General features: G+C 40.5%; 1 protein-coding gene across 2 annotated transcripts in view; it reads left to right on the top strand.

Moving 5' to 3' along the window:
* The window catches only part of cnot10 (CCR4-NOT transcription complex, subunit 10), a 33252-nt gene extending 12153 nt beyond the window's left edge, over window positions 1-21099 (top strand). For both annotated transcript variants that reach the window (XM_052022862.1, XM_052022861.1), the window contains exons 7-19: window positions 5-88; window positions 1959-2076; window positions 4309-4464; window positions 5560-5762; window positions 5879-6000; window positions 7159-7335; window positions 8655-8738; window positions 8985-9098; window positions 9693-9823; window positions 11678-11713; window positions 15260-15387; window positions 17579-17654; window positions 18946-21099. In XM_052022862.1, coding sequence (XP_051878822.1) covers window positions 5-88; window positions 1959-2076; window positions 4309-4464; window positions 5560-5762; window positions 5879-6000; window positions 7159-7335; window positions 8655-8738; window positions 8985-9098; window positions 9693-9823; window positions 11678-11713; window positions 15260-15387; window positions 17579-17654; window positions 18946-19094 — 1578 coding nt within the window. In that variant the 3' untranslated portion in view covers window positions 19095-21099. The remainder of the gene's footprint in view (window positions 1-4; window positions 89-1958; window positions 2077-4308; window positions 4465-5559; window positions 5763-5878; window positions 6001-7158; window positions 7336-8654; window positions 8739-8984; window positions 9099-9692; window positions 9824-11677; window positions 11714-15259; window positions 15388-17578; window positions 17655-18945) is intronic.
* The last annotated feature ends 4951 nt before the right edge of the window (window positions 21100-26050 follow it).

Raw genomic sequence — 26050 nt, 5'->3', positions numbered from 1 at the left:
GCAGTGTAAAGTAAGAGCTTATGTCCAGATGAAATCTTTAAAGGCCTGTAAACGAGAAATCAAATCTGTTATGAATACAGCTGGAAATGTAAGTAGATCAGGCATAACTGGTTCTGCTCTACAAGTCTGTACTAAATCTTGTGAACATCTAGTCTGTGTGGACTCTCCCTCCTTCACCCACCACCTTCACCATCTGATATAAATCTGAGTACGTGTGGATGACGGTTTATGGCAACCTTAAATCTTTAAATGTTGCAGCATATGGAGGCATTTGGTCCATTGTGTCTGTGCCAGCTCTTTGAAAGGACTATCCAATCAATCCCACTCCCCTGCTCTCTCCCTGCAGCCCTATAAAAGTATCCAGTTTCTTTTTTTTAAAAGGGTATTCTGGAATCTGTTTTGCCCTTTCAGATGGTGTGTTCCAGATCATAACAATCAGTGCATTAAAAACTCTCCATTGGTCTTCTGGTTCTGTAAATCTGTCTTGTGGTTACTGATCTACCTACCAGAACAAACAGTTTCACTGCAAAGTTCAACTTGCTGTGCTCCTGGAAAATATGAATATACAGTACATTAAATGTCAAGCTTTCATTTCATCTATTCCTGTAGAATTGTTAACACCTTAAAAACTTTCTTGAGTCCTCCAGAATAACCAGTTTCTTTTGTATCGTGGCAAATTGACTGTCCTTTCCTGTGCTGTTTCAGAATATAGAATGTAAGTGGGCGCAGGCACGAGCTGTTCATCTCCTCTTGCCTGCTTTGCCATTCAGTAAGTTACTGGCTGATATTGTACCTCGGTGCCACTTTCTTTCATTAACTGTTGATTCCTTTTAACATCCAAAAATCAATTTATTTTTGTCTTGAATGTACCCATTTGCTGAGCCTCCATGCTCCCTTAGGAGGAGAATTTTAAAGATTCACTACTGTCTAGGTGAAGAAATTTCTTCTAATCTCAGTCCTGAATGGCAGACCCCTTTTATCAGGCTGTGACCCCAGTTCTAGACATGCCAGCCAGGGAAAATTTTGTATGTTTCTATGCTTATTTTTCTTATCACAAGTATAGGTCTTATCTGCTTAATCCCTTCTAGGACAAACCCCTGTCATTCCAGGTATCAATGACTCCAATTCTGTGAACATTTATTGCATTCTTTATCTCAGTGTATCTTTCCTTGGGTAGGGAGGGCAGACCTGTACCAAGTACTCCAGGTGTGGTCTCACTCGGATACCCTTGCTGCACTGTTGGTTGAGGTGAATGTGGGCTAGGGCATGATCATGGAAGAGAATCTAGTGATCTTGGAGCATAGAAAGATCCCACAGGTCTTAACTTGTTCTCATCTGTTGAGGAAGAACCATCCAGTAATTTCCATATCCATCTTTGGTGTATAGACTTTACAGGTTCAAGTGACTTTGTTCTTTTTTTTCTAATTGTGTCTTTTCTTGTATAATTTGTTTTTCTTGTGAATGTTGTGCCTATGATGCTACTGCAAATAGGTTTTTCATTGCACCTGTGCATGACAATAAATTCAGTCATTTGTACACTTTTTAAGGTCATGAAGATTTCTGCCTCTACACTGGGGATAATTCCCTGCTCTTCTTTAAAATAACACCATGGCAGGTTCTATGCTCACCTGAAAAGGTGCTGCACTGGGTGTGATGGCTGAGATTTTGTACTTAAATCTTTGGAGAACCTTTGGAATTTAACATGATTGTGCTCAGTTGAATTATGCCTAAAGTTAAATGGTTTATATTTAAATGCAAATGAACAGGTTTCTGGGAAATTTAACCTTTGTGTGCCCAGTATTTGACAACAATCAATAGATTTTTTTATTGTAAAGTTAGTTCATGCGGTAGGATTATCATTGCAGATTTTGGTGGACTGCCATAACTGGACTTTGCTATATGCGCAATACCTGTAGATGTATGTGCATATCTATATTATTTACTCTCTTTTTATGCAGTCGGCTCCATCACTGTTTCTGAAGAGCAATTTTGAGTATTTAAGGGGAAATTATCGAAAAGCAGTGAAACTATTGAACAGTGCAAACATTACAGATCATCCTGGGTTTCTCAGCACAGGTAGGAATCTAAAGAATGCAAGTTTTACATTGATTTATTGGTAAGTTGAAGATGATCAAGAGCTTGACAGAAAAAGCACATTTAAATTTTGACTAGTGGATTTTCTTGTTTCCCAGGCAATGTAAAGAAAAAAAGTTCAAAGCTGCTTTCTAGGAAACAATTTTCCTTTCTGCCTTGTCCTTGTAACATAATTGTGTTCCAGTGACCCCTTAAAAATTGTTTGTTCTGTTCACTTTTTTATTTTACAGTTAGTGGTCTAATACTAACTGTCCTTTCCAATGCTAGCTGGCATTGATATAGTACTTTTAACATAGTAAAGTGTTTGGAGACATTGCAGAGACAGATCAAAGTCACTGAGGCACACAAGGAGCTTGGTCAAAGAGGGATGCCTTAAGGTGAATCTTAAATGAAGAGCTTTATTAAGGTGTTTATGAGGGGAGTTCTGTTGCTTGGGACCTTGGACAGTTGATTATTATCTGTGGTAGAGAGTATAAATTGGAGATGCTCGAGGGGCCTGAACTGAAGGAGGGCAGAGATTACAGGCTGGAGAAGCTGACAAAAGGGAGGGAGAGGCCATAAATGCATTTGAAATCAATGGTATAGAGTCATTAGCCTGTTTCTGTGCTATTTGACTCTTCAGCCTACCACGACCATGCCAGACTTCTTCCCCCATCAACACTAATCCTTTTTGTCTGCATTAGGACTGTATCCTTCTATGTCTTGCCTAGTTAAGTGTCTGTCTAAATGCCTCTTAAAATAGTAATTGAATCTGATTCCACCACGTTCTCTGGCAACGCATTCCAGTTATCCACTCTTTGCTTAATCGGCTTTTAAGAAAGTTGTTCATGTCACCTTCCTGAGGTATGTTAGGTTGGACATCACCCTGAAAAATAAAGAAAAGCAGTGTTTCTGGGTAATGGGTGAATCTGCCATGTTGTGAGTTACCACACAGACACTAGGTTTGGATGACCCCAAGTTTGTAGAGGGTAGAAATAATATTGGATTAGTCAAGCTGGTTTAACAAAGCCATGGGTCACATTTCCAGCAGCTGTTGAGCTGATACAGATGGAGGTGAGCAAGATGGAAATGGGTGGTCTCTGTGTGGAGATGAGGATATTGGGTCTAAAGCTCATCTCTAGATGTGACACCTATGGTTGTAAATCAACTGGCTTATTTTCAGAATGATGCTGTGTAGAGGAGTGAGTCAGTATAGGGATTCGAGCTTGTGGTTGGTTTTAAAGACACAGCTTTGGTCTTCTCAGGATTTTGCTGGAGGGAATATTTACTCATCGAGTGCTGTATGTTGAATGAACAGTCCAGCAGAGCTTGAGAAATGGCGGTGATACAGAGCTATGAAATTGATATTGTCAGGGTGATATCCCTGAGGTTGGTACATAGATGAGAAACGGACCAAAAATAGATTGCTAGCGGTGTGAGTGTGGGAGGAGAAGCCATTCAGGTTATGGGGAGGAGATTTTGATTTGATCTGCAAGTATTAGGATTTATTCCAACTTCAGTTTGAATTCAGATGTAGCATGTAATTTCAGACCTTCAGTCTATCTTCACTGAACTTTGTTCAATCTCTTCCCTTTCCACTTAATCATCTGATGTCACTGAAGTATCACACAAGTTTTTTTTTAGGTTACGTCATGTTGGGTTCCCATGACCTTTTTCCTTTTGGCCCCTTGGCCAAAGTTTGTTACTCATCTGAGAGGGAAAATTCCTGTCTGGTTATTTATATGAACTTAAGTATAGACATATTTGAAATATTGAAATAAATCAGACTTCATTTTATTTGAAGGTCACTTTCACTTAACACGTTCATTTTACTATGAACACTTGACCCCAGTAGTGCTCACTCTTATTTAGTTTTCAGAATGTTGCAGCAAAAAAAGGGGGCCAGTTAGCCCATCGTCCCTCTACTAGCTCTTTGAAAAATATTTCCAATTGGCCTTGCTGCCCCTGTTCTTTGTGCATAGCCCTGCAAATTTCAAATATGTTCCAGTTTCCTTATCGTGCTAAACGCTTCTGATTGCCTTGCTGGCTATTTTCCATGAATCAGCCTCACTAATTACTGAGCTTCCTGCCAATAAAACCATTTATTTCCTTATTTTCTTTCATTAATTTAATATTTATCTTGAAATCTCATGCCAAAATCCTGTCATCTAGAATTTGTTGCCTTTTTGTATGGTATCACCTTTAACTTTTTTTTTCCTTAAACTTTACTCACAGGTGAATGCGTTCGGTGCATGTTCTGGAATAATCTTGGATGTATCCATTTTGCTATGGGAAAACACAATCTAGGAATTTTCTACTTTAAAAAGGCATTACAGGAGAATGACGTTGCTTGTGTACAGCTGATGGGGACGGGGACGAGCACAGATCACGGTGGGTTCCTTCTCGTCAAAGGCTCTAAACACTTGATATAAACCTGCAAACATTTTTCAATGTGAATGAATTGAAGTTAAATGTGCATGCAAATGGTGGATACTGATTTCTTGCTTGTGTAATCCAGCTGCAATTAGTTCAGGCTTTTTTTGTATCATCTGGTGATCACCTTGATATATTTCCTGTTGGTCAGTGAGTGGTGCTCTCTTGCTTTTGTCAGAGGACGTTGCTGTTGTCCCACTCCAGAAATTGGAGCACTATTTCAAGCTGCCATTTCAGTGCTGTATTAAGGAAACTTTCTTGCTTTTCATCAGGGATGTTAAATCAAGGTACTTCTGTCCTCTAGCAGATTTAAGATTCCACTGCTCCATGTTGGAATTATAGGCTAGTTCTCTCCGGTGTCCAGTATTCACTTCTTAAGAAATTATCAGTCTGTTATCGCGTGGTTATTTTCTGGGAAATTGTGCACACTGCTGCATTTCCTGCATTACAGAAGTGATCATACTTCAACAGTACTTTGGAAGGAACTTTCTTTAAGGCTTCCTGCTGTTGTGAAAAATGCAGCCTAAATAATCCAATTCTTATTTTAAAAAAAATCTACTATTGTGCACACTTCTGCCATCAGATTTCTGAGTGGTCTATGAACACTACTTTGTTATTACTTTTTTTTTGCATTTTGTTTATTTTTATTATTTGCACTGTACTACTGCTGCAAAACAACAAATTTCACATCATCTAAGTCAGCAATAATAAATCTGATTCTGATGTGTACACTTCCCCATAGATGTTTTATCATTCATTTGTGCTCAACAGGATTTTTGTGCAAAAATTCTAGTAGCAAAGAAGGCTGTCTTTTTTTTTGCTAGTTCAAAAGTAAAGTGTTTGTGAATGTTAGAGTTTTCACTTCAGTTCATTTGTTTTTTGGAAGGTGGCTTTGAAGTCATTTTCCATTTAACTGGTCCTGGTTTGATGCAATAACGGTGAAATAACTTAGAATGAAGGTGCAGTTTGTAAGTTTTCCAGATGTGTTTATTGAACAATTTAATCTTCTTAATTTTGCTTTTTGTGGCTTTTCCTCCACTTTTGGTGATTTAGGGAAGAAGTTTTCGGGCAGACCAATGAGTTCTCTGCTGACAAACAAACGTTATGAGCTATTACACAACTGCGGAATCCAGCTGTTGCACATAGGCAGACCCTTGGCAGCTTTTGAGTGCCTGATGGAGGCAGTTCAGGTGTACCATTCCAACCCACGTCTTTGGTTAAGGCTGGCAGAGTGTTGCATTGCTGCCAACAAGGGGGTGAGTGGATTACTTCAGATGCCAACTACTTTATTTGCTTCAAAGCTCTCTTTATTCCTTCCCCTACGCCTGCATCTTCCTCCTGCTATGTTAAACTTCACCTTTGTCTTTTGTAGACATCAGAACAAGAGACCAGAGGGCTGCCAAGTAAAAAAGGGATTGTACAATCGATTCTAGGTCAAGGCTATCATCAAAAAATAGTATTGGCATCACAGTCCATGCAGAACACTGTGTATAAGTGAGTACGGGCAATGTTATTTCTATATTTTTCATGTACACGGGCAATACTATTTCTGTACTCCAGTTCTGGGTGTAAATAATTGAATAAATGATCATGTACCTTTGTATGTAAATGATTAAACTTACAAAATATTTAGATATTAATCTTTAAAGCATGCAGTCTATCACCATGGAAACTTGAAACTTTTAGATTTTAATAAAGTTAAGTTTGTAAAGTGACAGTTTGGATGCTAGCCAGATTTAATGGTTCCAACTTGCATGATGGGTCGATAGATTTTCGAAGTGGGATTAGAGCAAGAAAATGGCACTGAGGTAAATGATCAGCTGTGTTCTTAATGCTCTGGCTTGTAATTCTAATGTTCTTCTGTTTTAAATTAGAAAATTTGGACAATGAAACACTCACCAAATGTATCCATTGGAAATATGAAGTTTCCTGTAATCAGAGACCATTCAGTATAAGTGATATTAGGCACTGGCTTCCATCAGAGTAGTCTTAAAAATATAAATATTCCTCCCTTTTAGAAACATACTGCTTCTTGAGGATCCCTGAAAAAGCTGCTGCTGGGCTATTGGGTTTGGGCAACCTGTTAGAATTTTATTGCGTATGTGCATGTTTCTGGGGGTTGAGGGAGGGCAAGTGTGAGATGGAAGCTATTCAACTTCAGCAGCCATCATGGCTAAGTCTGCCTTCAATTTCCTTTGGAGGTCGGCAGTAGTTTACTGGTTCAAAATTGCAACTTTAAGAAAATTAGCGAAAACATCTATCATGGGGGAATGAGTACTTCATCTTGTACTTCAAGTTGTGGTCTGGAATGTGCTGCCTGAAAGCATGGTGGAAGCAAATTCAACAGTACTGCCAAAAGGGAAATGGATAAATGCTTAAAAAATCTACGGGGCTATTTGAGAGGGAAAGGGGCTCATTGAATAGCTCCCTCAGCCAGTTGTACAGTATCACTTTGATTCTTCCACCTCTCAGCTGAGAGTGTCTTGGTGATATCGGATGCTGAACCTTGGGAGCCTCTTTGAATACAAAAACCGCGACAGGTGTTGGGAATAGTGATGGATACAGTTAAGATTAACTAATATCGTTTCAATTTGGACATCGAAATTATGAATCGTATAATTTACTTTGCTTGCCTTCAAATGTTTCCCACAGTGATGGACAGTCTTCAGCCATTCCCGTAGCCAGCATGGAGTTTGCAGCCATTTGTCTAAGAAATGCTTTGCTTCTGCTCCCTGAAGATCAGCAAGAAATGAAGAAAGATAATGGTTTAAGAAATTTCAATCAGTCAGGCAGTGGTGAAACCAATAATGAAAACAGCGAGACATGCAGGTACAGCACAATGGAAGGCATGTTTATAGATCAGTCTGAGTAGAGTGGAATTTTAATGCACATGGATTTGTTGAGCACCCTGGAGGATCAGTACAAGTGTTTGGATTAAAAAATATCAGTCGCCAGCAACATCCTGTATCGGGAGCTCTTCCCAACCATTCACCGTTTGTCTCAATAGTCCAGTCCCCTCTCTCGCCAACATGCTGCCCCTTATGTCAAAGGCGTTCCGTGTGTGTGAAAGAGATTAACCCACATCTTTGATTTCCTTCCCCACCCACCCCTTTCGACTCCCTTTCACTGCAGCTTTGCTGAACCTGAGTAGGGTGAACAGCATCTCCAATTAAAGATCAGTAAGACTCATGTTGTCATATCACCAGGAACCCTGTTCCCTTGTCACCAGGTCCACCCCCCCCCTTACAGGAACAAGCACATTAATTCCTCTTTTATTGTTTTAAGGTAACAGCAATTCAGCCCTTTCCTTGTACTTCTGTTACTGGCAAAGCTGACATTTATTGCCTTTTGAGAAGTTGATGGTGACCCACTGCCTTGAACCACACTAGATCTTCTGGTGAAGGTGCTCCTACAATGCTGTTGAGAAGGGAGTTGCAGAATTTAGACCCAGTAGTGATATATTTGCAAGACATCATGTTATGTAAATTGGAAGAGAACCTGCCAGTGGTGGAGTCCCACAGTCATAGCTGACCATATCTGTATAGGTGGTAGAAGTCATAGGTTTGATGATTATGGAAGTAGCCTTACTGCCATTATTTTTGAAAGTTGCACATGCTGCAACCACTGATGCTGGTGGGGTGGGGAGTGACTGCTTAGGGTATTGGTATTTTTTGGTATTGGTTTAATATTGGCACTTGTACTGAGGTACAGTGGAAAACTTGTCTTGCATACAGATCGTACAGGTCAATTCATTACACAGTGCAGTTACATTGAGTTGGTACAGAGTGCATTGAGGTAGTACAGGTAAAAACAATAACGGTACAGAGTAAAGTGTCACAGCTAGAGGAGGTGCAGTGCAGGTAGACAATAAGGTGCAAGGTCACAACAAGGTAGATTGTGATGTCAAGAGTCCATCTCATCATACAAGGGAACCGTTCAATAGTCTTATCACAGTGGGATAGCTGTTGAGGATGACCTTCAAACACAACTGCTTCATCCTGGATAGTGTTGAACTTTAGTGTTGCACTTACCCAGGTAAGTGAAGGGTATTCTATCACACTCTTGGGCCTCGTTGATAGAAGAAATTGTACTTAATTTGTTAAATAAATCAAAATAATATGCTGAAATTATTTTATCCCATCCTCCAGTGGCAAGCCTCATGAAGGGGAGAAATACTTGGTTCCAGGCCCACCATCGTCTCCATTAAGGAAGCAGGAATTAGACAACTTGAGGTGATATTTTCCTATACTTAATACATTTCCCTAATGTTATTTCCTACAATGTTCTGTATAAATCTGAAGGGTTTATGCTCTGCAATAAAATCCAAATTGTTACTGTGGTGAGAAAACGTGGAATACATCCTAAGTACTGTGCACGCAAGTAGAATTAACAATATAAAGTTTTGGACAGATTTTGTCTCCAAGGATGGAATATTATTGCAGGTTGATTATTTCATGTTGCGTTCTCTGTTCCCTCAGGTGCTCCATTCTGGCTGGTAGTGCATATGTTGCCCTTGCACTTGGTGACAACCTAATGGCCTTAAATCATGCGGAGAATCTTCTGCAGCAGCCCAAATTGTCTGGATCTCTAAAGTAAGTAACAGAAGATCTACAACCAGGTGGTTATTATTAAATAGGATTGATTGACCCTTATGAGGAAAGTGTTTCCTTAAACTTCGCCTCTTGGGCATTTACTTGAAAAGGAACAATAACCCATTTTCCAAATAGTCTTTCCCCATAGATCTGAATATTTTTCAAAAGGGAATTAGGTTTTTTTTAAAAGAAGAAAGCTGCTGTTGAAACTGGAAGTGACAACTGGCATTTAAGAGATTCGGTAACTGAGAGGCAAAAGTAGAGACAGTGATGTTGAGGTGGAGTGTGAAGTTAATGCTGGGGTCTATAGCATATTGGTTGAGTTAATTGTTAGCAATCCAGAGAGCTAAGATAATGAGGTGTTCATTTAAATCACATGATGGCAGCTGCAAAATTTTAAATTGTTATAATAAGCTGGAATAAAAATATGTTAATTGTGATCAAGAATACAACCAGATTGTAGAATTCACTAATCTCTCTTGGTGTAGAAAGTTTGCTGTACTAACCCACAGTTATGAGGTTGACTCCTAAACTGGTCTCTGAAATAGCCTGGCAAGTTTGTGCAGCCATTCCCTAATGTGTAATTTTGTTTAGGTTTCTGGGTCACTTGTACGCAGCAGAATCCCTCATCTCCCTGGACAGAATCTCTGATGCCATCACTCATTTGAATCCTGAAAATGTTACTGATGTGTTCTTGGGAGTCTCTTCAAGTGAACAGGATCAAGGTAAATAATTTCAAGTTTTAAACATTTATCCACTTGAGGACACATTTTATCAGAAGGATGATCTTGCAGAGTATTGCAATTTAAGGACTTTATTCCACTCCCCACATGGTAGAGTCATGGAATGGTACAGCACAGAAGGAAGCTGGAATGAGCTATTGATTAACAGCATTCCCTGCTCTTTCCCCATAGCCCTAGGTTTTTTTCTCCTCCTTTTCAAGTATTTTTCCAGCTCTTCTGAAAAATTCTAATTAATCTTCTTCCACCGCCTTATTTGGCAGCAAGTTCTGCTTTACAACAAGCCACTGTTTTTAAATAAAAGGATAAATCTTATACCCTTTCTGTGCCAATTAACTTATATCTGTCTTTATGCCATTTGAAGCAATTTTCAAACCTATCTAATCTCCCCTTGATCTTGCCTGCTCTAGGAAGAACAACTCCAGCTTCTTCAGTCTCTAGACAACTGAAGTCCATCATTCTAGAGCAATTTCAGTAATCTACTCTGCATCTTTTCCAAGGCATTGACATTTCTTCTTAAAGTGTGGGGCTGAGACTTCAATTAATTGATTTCTTGGGAGTAGTTGAAGCAAGCTTTCACCATTATTCAAACACTTTCTGAAAATTCTTCCCATCTGTTATTTCTCTTTGATACCTAGGTTTTTAAACAAAAGGTAGCATGTAAAAGTTTTTTTTGAAAAATTGAAAAAATGTGTATGCTTTTCCATTAAAATTGTCCAAATTCTGCCTGAAATGTATTTCACAAGTTCATGGAGTTGATTACCATTGCAGGTTTTTGACATGGAGCAATTTGCCCTGAATTACTGGTTCATGTTTGGCAACTGCACATATCAGTAGCTGCATTCCTAACCAGAGCACTCATTCAGTGACAAATTCCTCTCTGGTTTTAGAAAATTCTCAGACAATTTGTCCTCTTCCCCAACCACATACCTTGCTCCTGATGCTCTGTCTTCACCCCTGCCCCCTGCACTCCCATTTCTCTCATGAGCTCTGCTATCTTTCATGCTTCTAGTGCCTGAACCTTCTGACCTCAGAAATTGCAAATCTGTTGATTGCTCCTAGATTTGGACCTGGTTCCAAATATAGCCATCCCCAGGTACCAAGGCTACAGCTATGTCACTCCAGTGATCCCAGTAGTCCTCTCCTATCACAGAGGTCTCTCTTCTGCCACTAGTGACTCTAGGAAACTAATGTGCCCCATCGGTGTAATTGGTCTTTGACCTCTAGTGCTAAATCCATACGTGGCTCTTGGTTGCTGCATGACACTTGGTTCCATTGACATCAAGTTGAATGTCTGGGGATAAGTCATGAGTTTGGTCCTAGTGACTAAAAGTGAATTTCTCCTCCTCTTCCACACTTCTTACCACCTGCCTTCAATTTTAGCCAGGCCTAAACTCCCTTCCCAATACTATTTTCTAAAATGAATCTCCAAGATTGGCATTTATTACCTATCCCTACTTGCCCCTGAGAAAGGTAACCAGTTTCAGGAACTGCTGAAGTTCATATGGGGAAGGTGCTCCCACAGTATTGTTAGGGAGCAGGTTCCAGGATTTTGACCCAGCAACAATGAAGATGGGACAGATACTTGCTAAGTTGTGATGGTTATGATTCAAAAGAATCTTGGAGTTTGTGGTGTTCTTCTGTGTGAGCTGTCCTTGTCTTTCGAGGTTCTGGAGGCTGTGGGTTTGGGAGGCGCATAGCAACTTTATAATGCACCACAGTTTGTGTCAAGGCTGGAATAGTTTTCAGCTTGAAGAATAGCATTGCAGTGATCAAATTGACATATTTTGGTTGCTTGAAAGGACATGTGAATTGAGACATTTTGGCATTTCTTTTCAGGTTCTGACCGAGGAGAAAATGAACAGATGGAAAGCTGTAAGTGTACATTTAAAAACTTCACATTTAAAAACAAATTATGGCCATTGGTAGAATCAGAAATAAAATTAGAATCTGCTGGAAACATTCAGCCTGTCAGATGTCATCTGTGAAGAGAAGCAGAGTTAATGTTCCATGTTAGTGATCTTCCATCAGAACTGGAAAATGGTTGTAAATTTTCCAGTTTTTAAGCAAGTGCAGAGCTGGGTTAAGGGAAGTGTCTCAGAACTGATATGAACAGGTAAAGAATAATTGCAAAAGTCACTGATGGGTTGGAAAATTGGAAAATAAGAGATGATTTTGAATAGTCTGATTTTAAAAATGTGCTAAAGCATTTTACAGTTCAGAAGCCTGGAGTTTTGTGGCTTTTAAATACCAAGTAGGATATCTTGAGTTACTTGCATCTGTGTCACATATAAGATGGGTGGCTGTGTAATGCATAGATGAGGAATCTTTCCTGTGAAACCATTTGATTGCTATTGCATGTTGGTTTTCTTGCATTGTCAGGCAGCAACCATATGATTTAAGCATTTACAAACATGTTGTTATTTGGTTTGCATACCACCACATGCTGGCTGATCTACCTTGGTTTCCAATCTGGCAGTGCCTTGGGTTTAAAATTCTCATCCTTTTGATCAAATCCTGCCTTTACTATCTTTGTGATTTCCTCTTCTCTCCACTCTCTGATTTCGGCACTTCTCCTTCCTTATGCATTCTGAGTTTAATCCCTCAGCCACTGACCGACATGCCTCCTTGTTGTCTTGGCTTCAAACTGTGGAAGATATTCCCCCACAACATACCTCTCTGCCTCTCTTCTTGAAACACTGCTTAAAACCAATCCTTTTGACCAAACATTTGATCACCTGTCTTGCATGGCTCAATCTCAAATTTAGTTTGAGATATTTCATTGTGTTAAGAACATAGAAGTGCAGATTGTTGAGTGGAATCTTCTGCTTCAGGACCTGTCTCCAAAAGGCTCATCTAGCTGTTAATCAGGTTTCATTTAGTTTGATATAGTTAAATGAAGACTACCTCAGCCAAATATTTAGTAAATTAATGACTGAGGAGGCCCATGACCATGCCAGTTGAAAAAGAGATGACCAAACTAATCCCATCTCTCGTACCAGACCTGCAGGTTGCAACTCTTCAAATGCATATCCAAATACTGTTTTAATGTGATAAGGATTTCAGCATCTACCACCCTTTCAGATGGTGAGTTCCAGGCCCCTACCAATTAATATAAAAAAGGACATGGGTGGTGAATTGAGCTCTGCAGAATCCCACTGGTGACAGCCTTCCAGTCACGTACACACCCATGAATCGTTGCTCTTTGCTTCCTGCCACTCAACCAATTTTGGATCCAATTTGCCCCTCTCCCTCGAATCCCTTCATTGAACAGTCTGCGTAGTGGAATCTTGTTGAGTGTCTTGCTCAAATCCATGTAGAGGACATCAATTTTTTCCTTGCTCACCTTCCTTGTTACCTTTTCAAAGATTCAAATTAGTCAGACCTGACCTTCCTTTAACAAACTGGTGCTGATTGTCCCTGATCAATCTGGGCCCTTCTAAATGAAGATTTATACTGTCTCTTTAGATTCCAATCACTTACCCAGCATTAGCTTAGCAGGAGAAGCCAGAGAGTGGTAGTAGATGGTTGTATCTCTGACTGGAGCCTGTGACTAGTGTGTCGCAGGGACTGGTGCTGGGTCCATTGTTGTTTATCATCTACATCAATGATTTGGATGATAATGTGGTAAACTGGATCAGCAAATTTGCAGATGACACCAAGATTAGGGGCGTAGTGGGCAGCAAGGAAGGTTATCAAAGCTTGCAGCGTGATCCTGACCTGCTAGGAAAATGGGCTGAAAAATGGCAGATGGAATTTAATGCAGACAAGTGTGAGGTGTTGCACTTTGGGAGGCTAAATCGGGGTAAGACTTGTACAGTGAATGGTAAGGCTCTGAGGTGTGCTGTAGAACAAAGGCATCTGGGAATACAGATCCATACTTCCTTGAAAGTGGTGCTCTAAAGAGAGCTTTTGGCACTTTGGCCTTCATAAATCGGAGCATTGAGTACAGGAATTGGGATGTTATGTTGAAATTGTATGAGACATTGGTGAGGCCAAATTTAGAGTACTGTGTGCAGTTCTGGTCACCTACCTACAGGAAAGATTTCAATAAGCTTGAAAGAGTGCAGAGAAAATTTACAAGGATGTTGCCGGGACTTGAGTTATACGGAAAGTTTGAATAGGTTAGGACTTTATTCCCTGGAGCACAGGAGAATGACGGGAGATCTTGTAGAAGCATACAAAATTATGAGCAGTATAGATAGGGTGAATGCATGCAGGCTTTTTCCCCTCAGGTTGGATGAAACCAGAACTAGAGGTCAAAGGTGAAATATTTAAGGGGAATCTGAGGGGGAACTTCTTCACTCAGGATTGTGCGAGTGTGGAATGAACTGCCAGTGGAAGTAGTAGATGTGGGTTCAATTGTAACATTTAAGAGAAGTTTGGATAGGTACGTGGATGGGAGGGGTTTACAGGGCTATGGTCCTGGTGCAGGTAGATGGGACTAGGCAGAAGATCAGGTTGGCATGAACTAGATGGGCTGAAGGGCCTGTTTCTGTGCTGTAGTACTCTATGAAGTTCAACTAACTGTCTTGTAATCAATTAATTTATCACTTCTCTTTGTAAACAAAGTACCACATTAACAGTCCTCTGTTCCTCTGGCATCACTTTATTAGCCAAAGAGGATTGAAAAAAATTTTAGTTGGAGTCTTTGCACTTTCTTGCTGCTTTTAACAGATACATACATACACTCCAACCTAGTGGTTTGTCCATTTAAAACAAATATAAACTGCTTAATACTACTTTTAGTATGTTTATCACATTCAATAATTCATACTTGTTTGCCATAACTACAACACTGACAATCCCTTGTGAAGATGATTGCAAAATACACATTAAGAACGTTGTTTGCATCCTCCACCTCCACACTCACTGATTCTTAATAAGCCTTAATCTTTCCTTCATTATCCTCTTGCATGTTATGTACTTTTTCTTTAAAAAAAAAACCCTTGTGGATGTTCTTTGGCTGCTACATTTTTTTAAAAAAAACTGATTTCATACTTTTCCTTTCAATTTCATTCTGACACTTTTTGTACTTTTTCAGGCTTTCTGCTGCATTAAGCAGTATGTATATTTTTCTCTAACTCTGAGCCAAGCTGAGTGTCCCCCTGATAAGCAGGTTGTGGAACCGCACATTAGTGTGTTTGTTACATGGTTGGCACAAGTGACATCTTTCCGATTGCTTAAAGCTGATAAATTTGAATTTTACTTCCAGTGGAAGATTGCCAGAATACTTCCAATGAGATTGAGATTGAATCTTTGTTGCACTGATTATTAGTTGAAATTATGCTGTCTTAGCTAGATTCTTGCTCTTCCCCAAGTTTAAATAATGAGATTTATCCATCCTGCAGTCAACCAGCTGATGGAACCAGATTCGAAACTGACATGTGCTCTTTTAATTTTATTTTGTATGTTTACCAGCTGGGAAACAGATACTGCAATGTTACCCTAATTCCGTTACATCAGCTCGTGCAATGATGCTCTTTAACCTTGGCAGCGCATATTGTCTACGCAGTGAATATGATAAGGCACGCAAGTGTCTTCACCAGGTGAGAAAGCAAGAGCACGTCACTTAACCTGCTCCATCCAAATCCTTCAGTGGCATCCATAGTCTGAGAGGTCAGAACCATTGCCTCTTTCTATTACTTTAAAAAAAACAAGTCCTGTCTAGTTGCCACCTGACTGCTGGGGTAGAGGGAGGAAGGTGGTGGGGTGTGGACACATGTTTCTATCCTTCTCTGAATTTAGATTCTCTTTTGTTGGGCCTTTTTTGTTTGTTTTACACAGTATCATTTTGATTCCTCAAAAAGTAGTGTCATTAGCTAATTACCTTCATGAATGCAGTAAAGAATTTAACATTAGTCACCATTTACAGTAAACACTCTTGAATGAAATTTGATATATTTGTTAATCTTGCTCTCTCAGTAAAATGTAAACTTCCTTCCTTACTCTAATCTCATCTGCTGGCTGCATGTTTTATTTTTGTTAACTGCCCACCTCCTAGGGAGTAATGGATCTGCCCTTCTGGAAACCTTTGCTCCTGCACTTTAACCCAGAGCTTTGATTCTGTTATCTGATGACTAATATCCCATCTGAGCCTACCTCGTGTGTACAGTTTCTGTCAAGAATCATAGGGAGTGGTTGTGTGGTCCTTTTGTGCCTTTGCTGATTGTCCATGTAAATTGCTCAGTCTCCTTCCCCTGCTTTTTGCCCCAAATTCTCTGACTCAAACTTTGTTTTCCTTTTCAATCTTTATCCACAAGAATTGTTTTTCAATTTTCCTGTTTCCAGTGGATCAATCCAAATCCTAATGATTGGCATTGGAGGAAAATGCTCTTCTAACCTTTTGAGATTAACTTCAAGATGTGTGGCATTTGAATGCAGACTCGCCAACCAGGTTGCCCTAGATCACAACAACCCTCATGACCAAACTGCAGCACCTGTACCCCAGCTTTGCCAAATACTGAGACCATTTTGTTGGTCACTAAAGCCAAGGCATGTTGCTGCAGCCCATCCTCTAAATGTAAGAGAGCCGACATTGAACTGATACATCTCACAAAACACTATGCTATGTATTCCCTGCTGTGGCAGGGGGAGGGGGGCGGGGTTGGGTGAAGAAAACAAAGCAATCCCAATTAAATACTTTAAGAATAACAGATAAAATAATGTCACTTCTTTACATCATTCATCAGATAACAGACAAGCTTGTGGTATTGGATTCCTAAGACATTATAAAAATCCTGGAATGAATTGTATGTGTGTGGATGTCCGTTAGTGATACGGACTGTTATCCCTGGGGTTTCCCAATAGCTGCTGTCTGCCAATCTGAGAAACACAAGTTCATCATAACTCTTTGCTTTCTGGCTTTCAGCCATTTCTTTCTGCTTGTTTATATCATGGGTTGGCAGTTTCCCATCTGATTTGTTGTATGAAAGTTATCAGATGTCTGTATGAACCACATACCCTATTTAACTTGTAATTTCCATTATTTCCTCAAAATATTCCAATAACTTTGTTTTGGGATAATTAGATCACATCTGTTTTGGCTATCTGATCAGTCCATCCCTTTCTCAGTGTTTTTATTTTACCTCTAATTAGGATTTCCTACTGTTGACACAAGATTAGCTTCTCAGTGTCCCTGCTTTCTTTCTAACACTTATCAGTCCCCTCCATCTCTCACATAGTTTTTGTCAATTGAATTTTTAAATATAATGTTTAGTCTCTCTTTCACTGACCTTTAGAATTCTGGGTTGCATACCATTTGTACTTGGATGCTTTTAGTGCGCTTGTTCAGTTAAGCATTCCTTCCATGTATCTCTGTTGCTTGTTCCTTGCTTTAGACTTGTGGAGGCCAATAAATATAGCCTTGCATGAATGAACAAATAAAGTGTTCCTCTGTCGTAATCTGTTAACTTTTGAGTAGACTGCTTCATTTACAAATCCTTTTAATGAAGTTAATAACATTTTTTTGCTTTTTTGCAGTATCTGCCTTTCCCATCTCTTCTTACTCACCTTCCCACTCATCTCAACTTTTCTATTTGTAAATGATGTTTCTTGCAGCTGTTCTCTAAGAGAATTGTGAATGTACCAAGGGAGTCGGTGCATTTGCAGTTTGAGCTTTCAGAAAGTACTTAATGAAGTGCTCCAGTTCTGATGTGCCCTCCTGTAACCTTTATTAAATAAGTCTGTTTACATTGTAACTGGACACTGGCTCATTTGTGTTTGTCCTCATTATTGAAGGCTGCCTCGATGGTTAGTCCTAAAGAGATTCCACCAGAAGGCATCTTACTGGCTGTTTATCTCGAACTGCAGAATGGTAAGTTTCCATTTGATAATGATCTCTAAGGTCACAGTGTGTAGAGTTGGGGTAACTTTTTTTCCTGACTGGTCTTGTTTCAATAAGAAATGCCAGTTTCTTTATGTTGGGTACTAATAATAGTGCTTATAAAATATTTTCTTTGGGGAGAGGAATGCTAGAGGAATAATTTGATGCAACAGACTTTCTTCTCTGAGGGCATGAATTTTCACTTTAAAGTTCACTGACATAATTCCCAATGCAAGTTGACCATTAATGCATTCATCCATCCCTGGCACCTTGTACAAATGCCAATTGGTGTGTCAGGTATTTCTGACATGTGAGGGTTCACTGAGCCTGTATCTGTCAGTGTTCCCCTTTCCCATGGATGCCTTTCCCATTATTATGGGTATATTTCTGGGGGACGCGAGTCAGAGTAATGCTGTCTTATCTAGTGTTTATAATGGACTTTGGGGGGGGGGGGCGCGAAATTCAATAGTACTTCATGAGCAAAAGCTGAAAGTGGTTAACACAGAGTCATTTAGAGCCTATGGCCAGAAACTCATCAAAAAAGGATGATTTCAAGGACTGTCGTAAATGAGGAAGGGGTTTCAAGAGGTGATTCTAGAGTCTGTCTTGGCAGTCAAAAGCACTTCCATGTGTAGTCCAACAATTAAAATTGGAAATGTTCGGGAGAGGAGAATTGTTGGGACATAGATCCCGGAAGAGGGCTGGAAGAGATTGCAAAGATAAGGAAGAGTGATTCTATAAAATGATTTGATAACTAATGCAAGTCTTGCATTCCCTTGAGGATGTAAGATTAAGGGCAATCTTATTAAATTGCTTAAGATTAAAGCAGTAGAAAGAAACTATTACCTTGGAAGATTCTGCAATTAAGGGGGCATTACCTTGACATGAGTACCATGCCCTTCGTGAGTGTTGTCTGGAAACACTTCCCTATGTATCGTGCAGTGGAAATCTGGAACCTCATTTCAAATCAGATTTATAATTTCATGTCAGAGAAGGATACTAGGTAAATGTGTTTTAAGATATTAGCTATGACCTCATCAAATAACAGAAGCAGCTCAAGGGGCTGAATGGCCTTCTAAGTTTGTTACTTCTCTACTATATGTTCAGATGTAGTAGACCTTGTTTTGTCCATCATACTAATTTACTGTAAGTTTATATTTTTCTGTTTATATGCTTGCAATCTTGTCACTACCTGCCTACAATGAATGTGCACTTGCGTTTGGGAACAATTCCACCAGTTGGTACATTTTGACTTTTTTTCCGGTTGGGGGGTGGGGTATAGGTAACACACAGTTGGCACTACAGATCATCAAAAGGAATCAGCTGTTGCCCTCTGTGAAAGCCCTGTCTTCTGATGTGAAAAAGAAGCCGGTGTTTCAGTCCATCCAGACCGTGCAGCCGCCACCGTTCAGCACTGTCCAGCGGAAGTGAGACCACAGCACCAGCATCCACTTGCTGCCTTCAAGACTGTTCCCCTGCTGGGGAAGAGGCACGGGATGGAGGGAAGAAACCCTCGAAGCACTGTAGCTCTCAGCCATCCAACTGCGGAGAATAGGTAATCTTTGACAGTCCAGTGCTAGGGATACAAACACCAGTCAGGTTAGGGTTGATCGAACTTGGACTCGAATGCTCACTGAAGGTAACACATGCACAGATTCGGTGTATTCCTGGAATTCGGGGTTTATTAAGTTTTTAAACACTGTTTTATGTAATGGTTTGTAACTGCAGTATTTATAGCTGATCAGATTTGTTTCTTGTTATATTTGCAGCAATTAAAGTGATCCAATGAAAACCCTGTATACTAAAGAACACTTTCATATTGCCTTTTAGTTGTCCATCCCCACATGGTGTGTATGTTATAAAATTCTTTTCATATGTCATCCTTTAATTGAACTGTCATAGGATTGCTGGTTGAGCTAGGGTCTGGAAGTATAGTCAACAGAATTAAAATGAGGGAACTATTCTTCCCACTGAGGAGAATTTTATAAATCCTCTTGGTTCAACTTTTTCAGGAACACAATTTCTTTAAGTGTCACAGATATTTTAATGAGAGTTTCACTAACTAGTTGAAGTCCTGTCTTAATCAAACTGATGACATTTTGTATATAGTGTTTTACCAGGCCTGCATTTTCTTGCTGCTTTTCAGCAGTAACTTTTTACTTTTTCTTTCTGAAGATATTCATACCGTGTAAAGAAAGATCTAGAGAATGAAACTTTAAAAAAAAATAACTTGAAGTATACCATATTAAAAATAAATAGAGTATTATAGTGGATTTTTACTCCAGAAAGCTTTTGTAAAAGGAACCAAAGTGTGCTCTCTCTACACCTATTTTACCAACCTCCAGCCTGGCTTTCAAAGGATACTGAGAGAGCAGAGACAAGAGGGAGTGAGGTGTAGAAAATGTAGAGCTACAGGAAAAGAGCTAGGGTAAGGGGCTGACTTGATTGCACCTGCAGGGAGCTGGCGCAGACTCGATGGGCCAAGTGTTTGAAAACATCATGGAGGGAGGACATTTAGTTTGATTTTTTTTCCCAAAGGGCTCCTTGGCTACAATATTTCTCCTGCAGGTAATTCTCTGCTGAGTTTAGCTGTTTGAGTTCAGTTACACAGCAGTGTCTCAGAACCTGCCAAGAGCAGTATCCCAATTCATGTAACAGTGCTCATTGATACCAGAGAACAAGCTGCGGTCAAGTGCTGTTGTGGCTTGGGTACCCTACCCACAGTCAGAAGCCCACTGTCTGCATTAGACCAAGAGGGTTACGTTCCAATGTACCACAAAATATGTTTGGTCAAACACGGGTACTCCTAAACATCGCAAATGAAATGATATTTTGGAAACATAGTTGACTCTATGATTGTGAATAAAGAACAGAAGTAAATTCTGTATTGTACTCATCACTGTGATTACTTTGGTTGTGAACTGCTATTGCTTGCTTTCTGATTATGCCACTTGGGGTATTGGATGTTCACAAGCATGTTTTCTGATTACCTCTCTTTCGAGCCATTAAGATGCAGTGTTTGTAGGAACATCAGGATTGGGAGGAACCATTTCAACACTTGCCCCAGTTCAGTTTGATCTGTATCTCAACTTCCTCTACCCACCACAGCTTCCCCTTGATATACTTGATGGGTGATGAATAGATTTTTGTTGATCAATCTTTTGTACTTGTGAATACATGACATGTTTGTTTGCATGATTTAAAACAGAACCTCTCATTTTGGGAGTGATATCCAAAATCAGTATCTTCTGCCTGAGGTATGTTGACCAGATCAGCCATTCCAACCATGCACATGGTCTGATGCCGGTAGTTTGTCCGTCTGAGCAATGTGCTGTACACTTCAGGATTGTGCAGAAACTGGCAGTAGGAGCAGCAATCTGATCTTGACTATCCTGTTTCCCTTCTACTACAACCCCACCCCCCTAACAACCTCATGTATGTGCATAACCTGTTCTTAAATGCTGACATTTCCTGTTCTTCAGCTATCGATTATAATTCTGTATGAAAAGTTTTTACACAGTATCTCAAATTATCTCCATTTAATCTGAATGTACATCCAAAAGTACTAACCTAAAGAGTTTTTACAAATTCAGCACAAGCTGAGTGGGGTGAATTTCAGATTGTGTGCTCCCATCCTGCAGGAAACAATCAGGTGCTTTTTGTTGAGTGCAAATGAAGCAAAGATGTTCTGGCAGTGCTTGGAGACCCAAGTCTGAGACAAATATATTATTCAAAATGAGAAATGTGAAGTGACAGTTTGGCTTCCTGCCCTCAACATCAGTAGGAAGCTGAACTGTTGCCCAGCCAGAATGTATACAAGGGATAATGACATACTGACCAGCTGTGTGTGGTAAGGAGAGCTCCATCCACCACACTCAGCTGCTCTCCTCATTTATTACTCTGCGGCTGAGCAAAAAGACAAAGGAATAAAATATCCTAATGGCTTAAACCTGTACCTCAATTCTGTCTTCCTAATTGTAACTTCACAAAGTTATTGCTCTTTCTAAATCAAAAGTAGCTTGAGCAGAAATGAGAGAAAACTTGAAGCCATATCCTTGCACAGATTTAGCAAGTTGTGGCATGCTCAGTAAATTGAGCCATGATGCTTTGTGTGATGAAAATGTTTTTACCATGGACCACTCCTGGCTTGTCCAAAAGGTTGAGAATCCAGCCAACCCAAGGGCCCACCCATTCCCCTGAAGCCGAAGTATCCTGCCACTAGGAGGGAAGAAAGACTGTTTTACAATTGGGACTAAGTATGCATCACAGGATACACCTTCCCCACTGATATTTGTGGATGGGGTGTAAGGGAGGAGTTGTTTGTACTGGGTAGAGATATGGCCCAAACGGGGAGAGAAGGTTCATGTATTAAGTGTATGAGAAGGTTTGCATTTCTATAGCACCTTGCATATCTTGCAAAGTGTATTACAACCAATGGAGTATTTGAGAGCAACAAACAATCTGCTGGAGGAACTCTGCAGCATCTATGGGGGGGAGGAATTGTCAATATCTTCAGTTGAAACCCTGCATCAGAAGATGGCCAGTATAAAGGGGAGGGGGTGAGAAAGGAGACAGAGGTGATTGGTGGATGAAGGATGATAGGCATATTGAGCCAGGAGGGAGAGGGGTGGAGTTGGCAGGTGGATGATGGATGGAAGCAGACAATAAAAAGAGGCAAATGGATCTAGGGCAGGGTGGACATGGAGACAATTGGCAGGATGATTTTGACTGAGTATTTGAGATGTTGTTGTAGGAAATACAGCAGACACAGCTAAATTCCACAGGCAACTATTGGTATTGGTTTATTATTATCACTTGTACCGAGGTACAGTGAAAAGCTTGTCTTACAAACCAATTGTACAGGTCAATTCATTACACAGTGCAGTTACATTGAGTCAGTACAGAGTGCATTGATGTAGTACAGGTAAAAACAATAACAGTATGGAGTAGAGTGTCACAGCTACAGAGAAAGTGCAGTGCAATAAGGTTCAAGGTCACAACAAGGTAGATCGTGAGGTCATAATCCATCTCATTGTATAGGGGAACTGTTCAATAGTCTTATCACAGTGGGGTAGAAGCTGTCCTTAAGTCTGGTGGTATGTGCCTTCAGGCTCCTGTATCTTCTACCCGATGGAAGAGGAGAGACTGTCCCGGTGGGTGGGGTCTTTGATTATGCTGGCTGCTTCACCAAGACAATGAGAGGTAAAGACAGAGTCCAAGGAGGGGAGACTGGTGTCCGTAATAATGTGATAATGATTGGATAATCTGTTTTTGAAGTACTGATTGAAGGATAAACAGGCCCTATAACACAATGGAAAATTTCATTGTTCTTTGAAATTAGGCTGTGGGCACCAGGGGTGTGGTTTAATATTGTGCAAAACTGAGCACTCCTTAAGTACTACACTGCACGGCTGCCTAGATTTTTGTGTTCAGTTCATTGGAATGCAGAAATCTAGGCTGACACTTCATGCTACTCAGTGAGACACAGCTGCCTTGTACAGCTAAAGCCTGTGATTTTTTTGCAGCCCAGGGAACTTCTCATCACTTTCTGCATACATGCACCTGATGCTTCTGCAAGAGTTTGCAGGAAGTTCCATGGTCTCTGCTTTTGCACTTGATGGCTTTGCATGCAAATGCATTTGTGGTCCTTGGTGTGTTCGCTGAAGGTGGTTCTCATGAGTTGGCCTGATGCCACTGATTCACAACAGCCACGGGTATTGATGGCTATATGGGACATCGTGGTGTTATCGTGTCCTTGAGTTCAAATTGTCTTACACAATGCAATGGATTAATAAATTAGGCCAACAGGAGGAGCAAAACTCAAACTGCTGGAGGAACTGCATGGTGTTACAGCACTGAGCTCAGTAGCACAGTCAAAGTTTTCAGAAGGATTGCCAGCGAGATGCGAACAGAACTGTACGATCCCACTGAAGGGGTCATTCAGCCCATTGTGGTTGTTTTAGCTCTTTGAAAGAGTTTTCCAACCAGTTCCACTCCCTTAGTCTCTCCTCATAACCCTAAATGTTCTGTTTCTGAGTTTTTCTGACTGCTTTTGGAGGATCCCATGATCCTGCTTCCATTCTCTTTCAGGCAGCATGTTCCAGATCATGACAACTTTCTGTGGAACAAAATGCTTCACCACATCTCCCCTCTGGTTCTTTTGCTGGTTTTCCCTCAGTCTGTGTCCTCTGCTTGCTGACAGTCCTGCTGCTGTTTCTCTCTGCTCCATCCATCTACGTCAATTCTAATTTTTGGTCATTATTTAAATCTCTGCTTAACTGCTTCTCTGGAGAACAATTGGATGACTGCACTCTCAATCAGTCACAACAAGAGCAAGTTAAAGCCTTGGATAAATAGATGAAGAGGTGTGTGGAAAAGCAAAGGATCATCTTAGACCACACTCAGCCGGAACAGCAGAGGGGGTAGCAGCAGAAAGACTCCTTTCTATAGCACCTTTCACCAACTCAGGATATTCTGCAGCACATTACGACTAGTTAAATACTTTTGTCATAATGTGAGGAATTTAGCTCCAAGCTGTGCATAAACTCAGATTGATGAGGAGATGATCTATTTGAATGATTTTGTATGAGGGATAAATATTGGCCCCAATTCACCTGAGTGAATTCCTCTGCTCTTCTTCAAAATAATACAGTTGTATCTTTTGGCATCCACTTGAAGGCACCTCAGTTTAACATCTCATCTGAAAGTGTGTCCATATGATATAGGAGCAGAATTAGGCCATTTGGCCCATTGAGTCTTCTCCACCATTCAACTGTGGCTGATTTTCTTTTTTAATCCCATTTTCCTCCCCGTAACCATTAACACCTTACCAATCAACCTATCAAAGAACCTATCAATCTCTGCTTTAAATACACCCAGTGATTCAGCCTCCACAGCCCTCTGGCATTGAATTCCACAGATTCACCACTCTCTGGCTGAAAAAATTCCTCCTCATCTCAGTTTTAAAGGGATGTCCCTTTATTCTGAGGCTGTGCCTTCAGATCATAGACTCTCCTACTAATGGAAACATCCTCTCCATGTCCAATCTATCCAGTCCTTCCAGTATCCAGTGGGTTTCAGTGAGGTCTCCCCTCATCCTTCTGAACTCCATCGAGTACAGGCCCAGAGATGTCAAATGCTCCTCGTAGGTTAAGCCTTTCATTCCTGGGATAATTCTTGTGAACATTCTCTGGACTCTTTCCAGAGCCAGCACATCCTTCCTTAGATACGGGGCCCAAAATTGCTCTCAATTTCTTCACAGTGTAATACTCTGTTAGTACTGTAGGAGTGTGTCAGCCTGGATTTTTGCACTTTGGTCTTGGGAGTGGGACTTGAACCCAGAAACAAACTGTAGGTGAGCGACTAGCAAATGGTAATGAGAACTTGGAAGAAGACTGGAGGAATTCTCCCTGACATTCCAGGGTCAATATTTATCCCTCAACAAACACCACCAAAACAAATAACCACACATTATCACATTGCTGTCCAGGGAGCTGGCAGTGTGTCTACCTTCCAAAAGTAATTCATTTGCTGTGAAACCGCCAGGGGTGTTTTGAGGAAATGAAGGATCCTGTTCACTCATCACCACCCCCACCCCCGCTTCTCCCCACCCCCCCACTACCCTGTATTTGGCAGCAATTTAACTTTAATATTTTCGTTCTTGTCAAATCATTCAGTGTCCTACTTCTGTAATCCCCTCCAGCCCTGCAAGCTTCACAGATCTCTGCGATCCTGGAGCCTTGGATTTAATTGTGCCTTCAGTTGCACTCTACAACCACCTTTCCAAATCTCTCTACTTTTTCTTCTTTGGGATCCTCCTGTTGCTTGCCTGCTCAGGCAGCAGGGCTCCTGTTTCTGTCTGATGGAGCCAGTGATGATTTGTTGTGGGATGGTTGTAGTGGAATCGTGCTCCTTCTAATCAGGTGTCAGGAACAACGACACCTGCTGTTCCCAGTTGCTCCACTCAGTGGTGCTGTTAGTCTTCAGAATTGGGGCCGGAACCCTCATACTTCTGACTGGCAGAGTCTCAGATGGATATTAGTGGAATATTTCATGGATAATCCTCTATGGTACCTGCCAGCATGCCCTCACCTTCTCTCCATTCCTTAATGCTGAGCCCAGTGTGTAAAACATGGGCATGCAAGACAGATTGGAATAAGAAATATTTCTTCTTAGACACTCCCTCAGAGTCAAGACGAGTTTATTGTCATGTGCACTAATATGGTGAGCTACAGGTACAATGAAAACCTTGCAGCATCACAGACACATAGGTACAGACAATACACAATATAAATTATATATAAATTATACAAGTCAGGAGAGAAATAGATTGGGCAAAGCAAGACATTAGTGCAAAAAAAACCAGACAAGTCCCTGGTAGTGCAAGA

The sequence above is a fragment of the Pristis pectinata genome, chromosome 9, assembly GCF_009764475.1.
Source record: "Pristis pectinata isolate sPriPec2 chromosome 9, sPriPec2.1.pri, whole genome shotgun sequence".
NCBI lineage: Eukaryota > Metazoa > Chordata > Chondrichthyes > Rhinopristiformes > Pristidae > Pristis > Pristis pectinata.
Note: the sequence above shows the minus strand (reverse complement) of the source record. Positions and strands in the feature narration are given on the sequence as shown.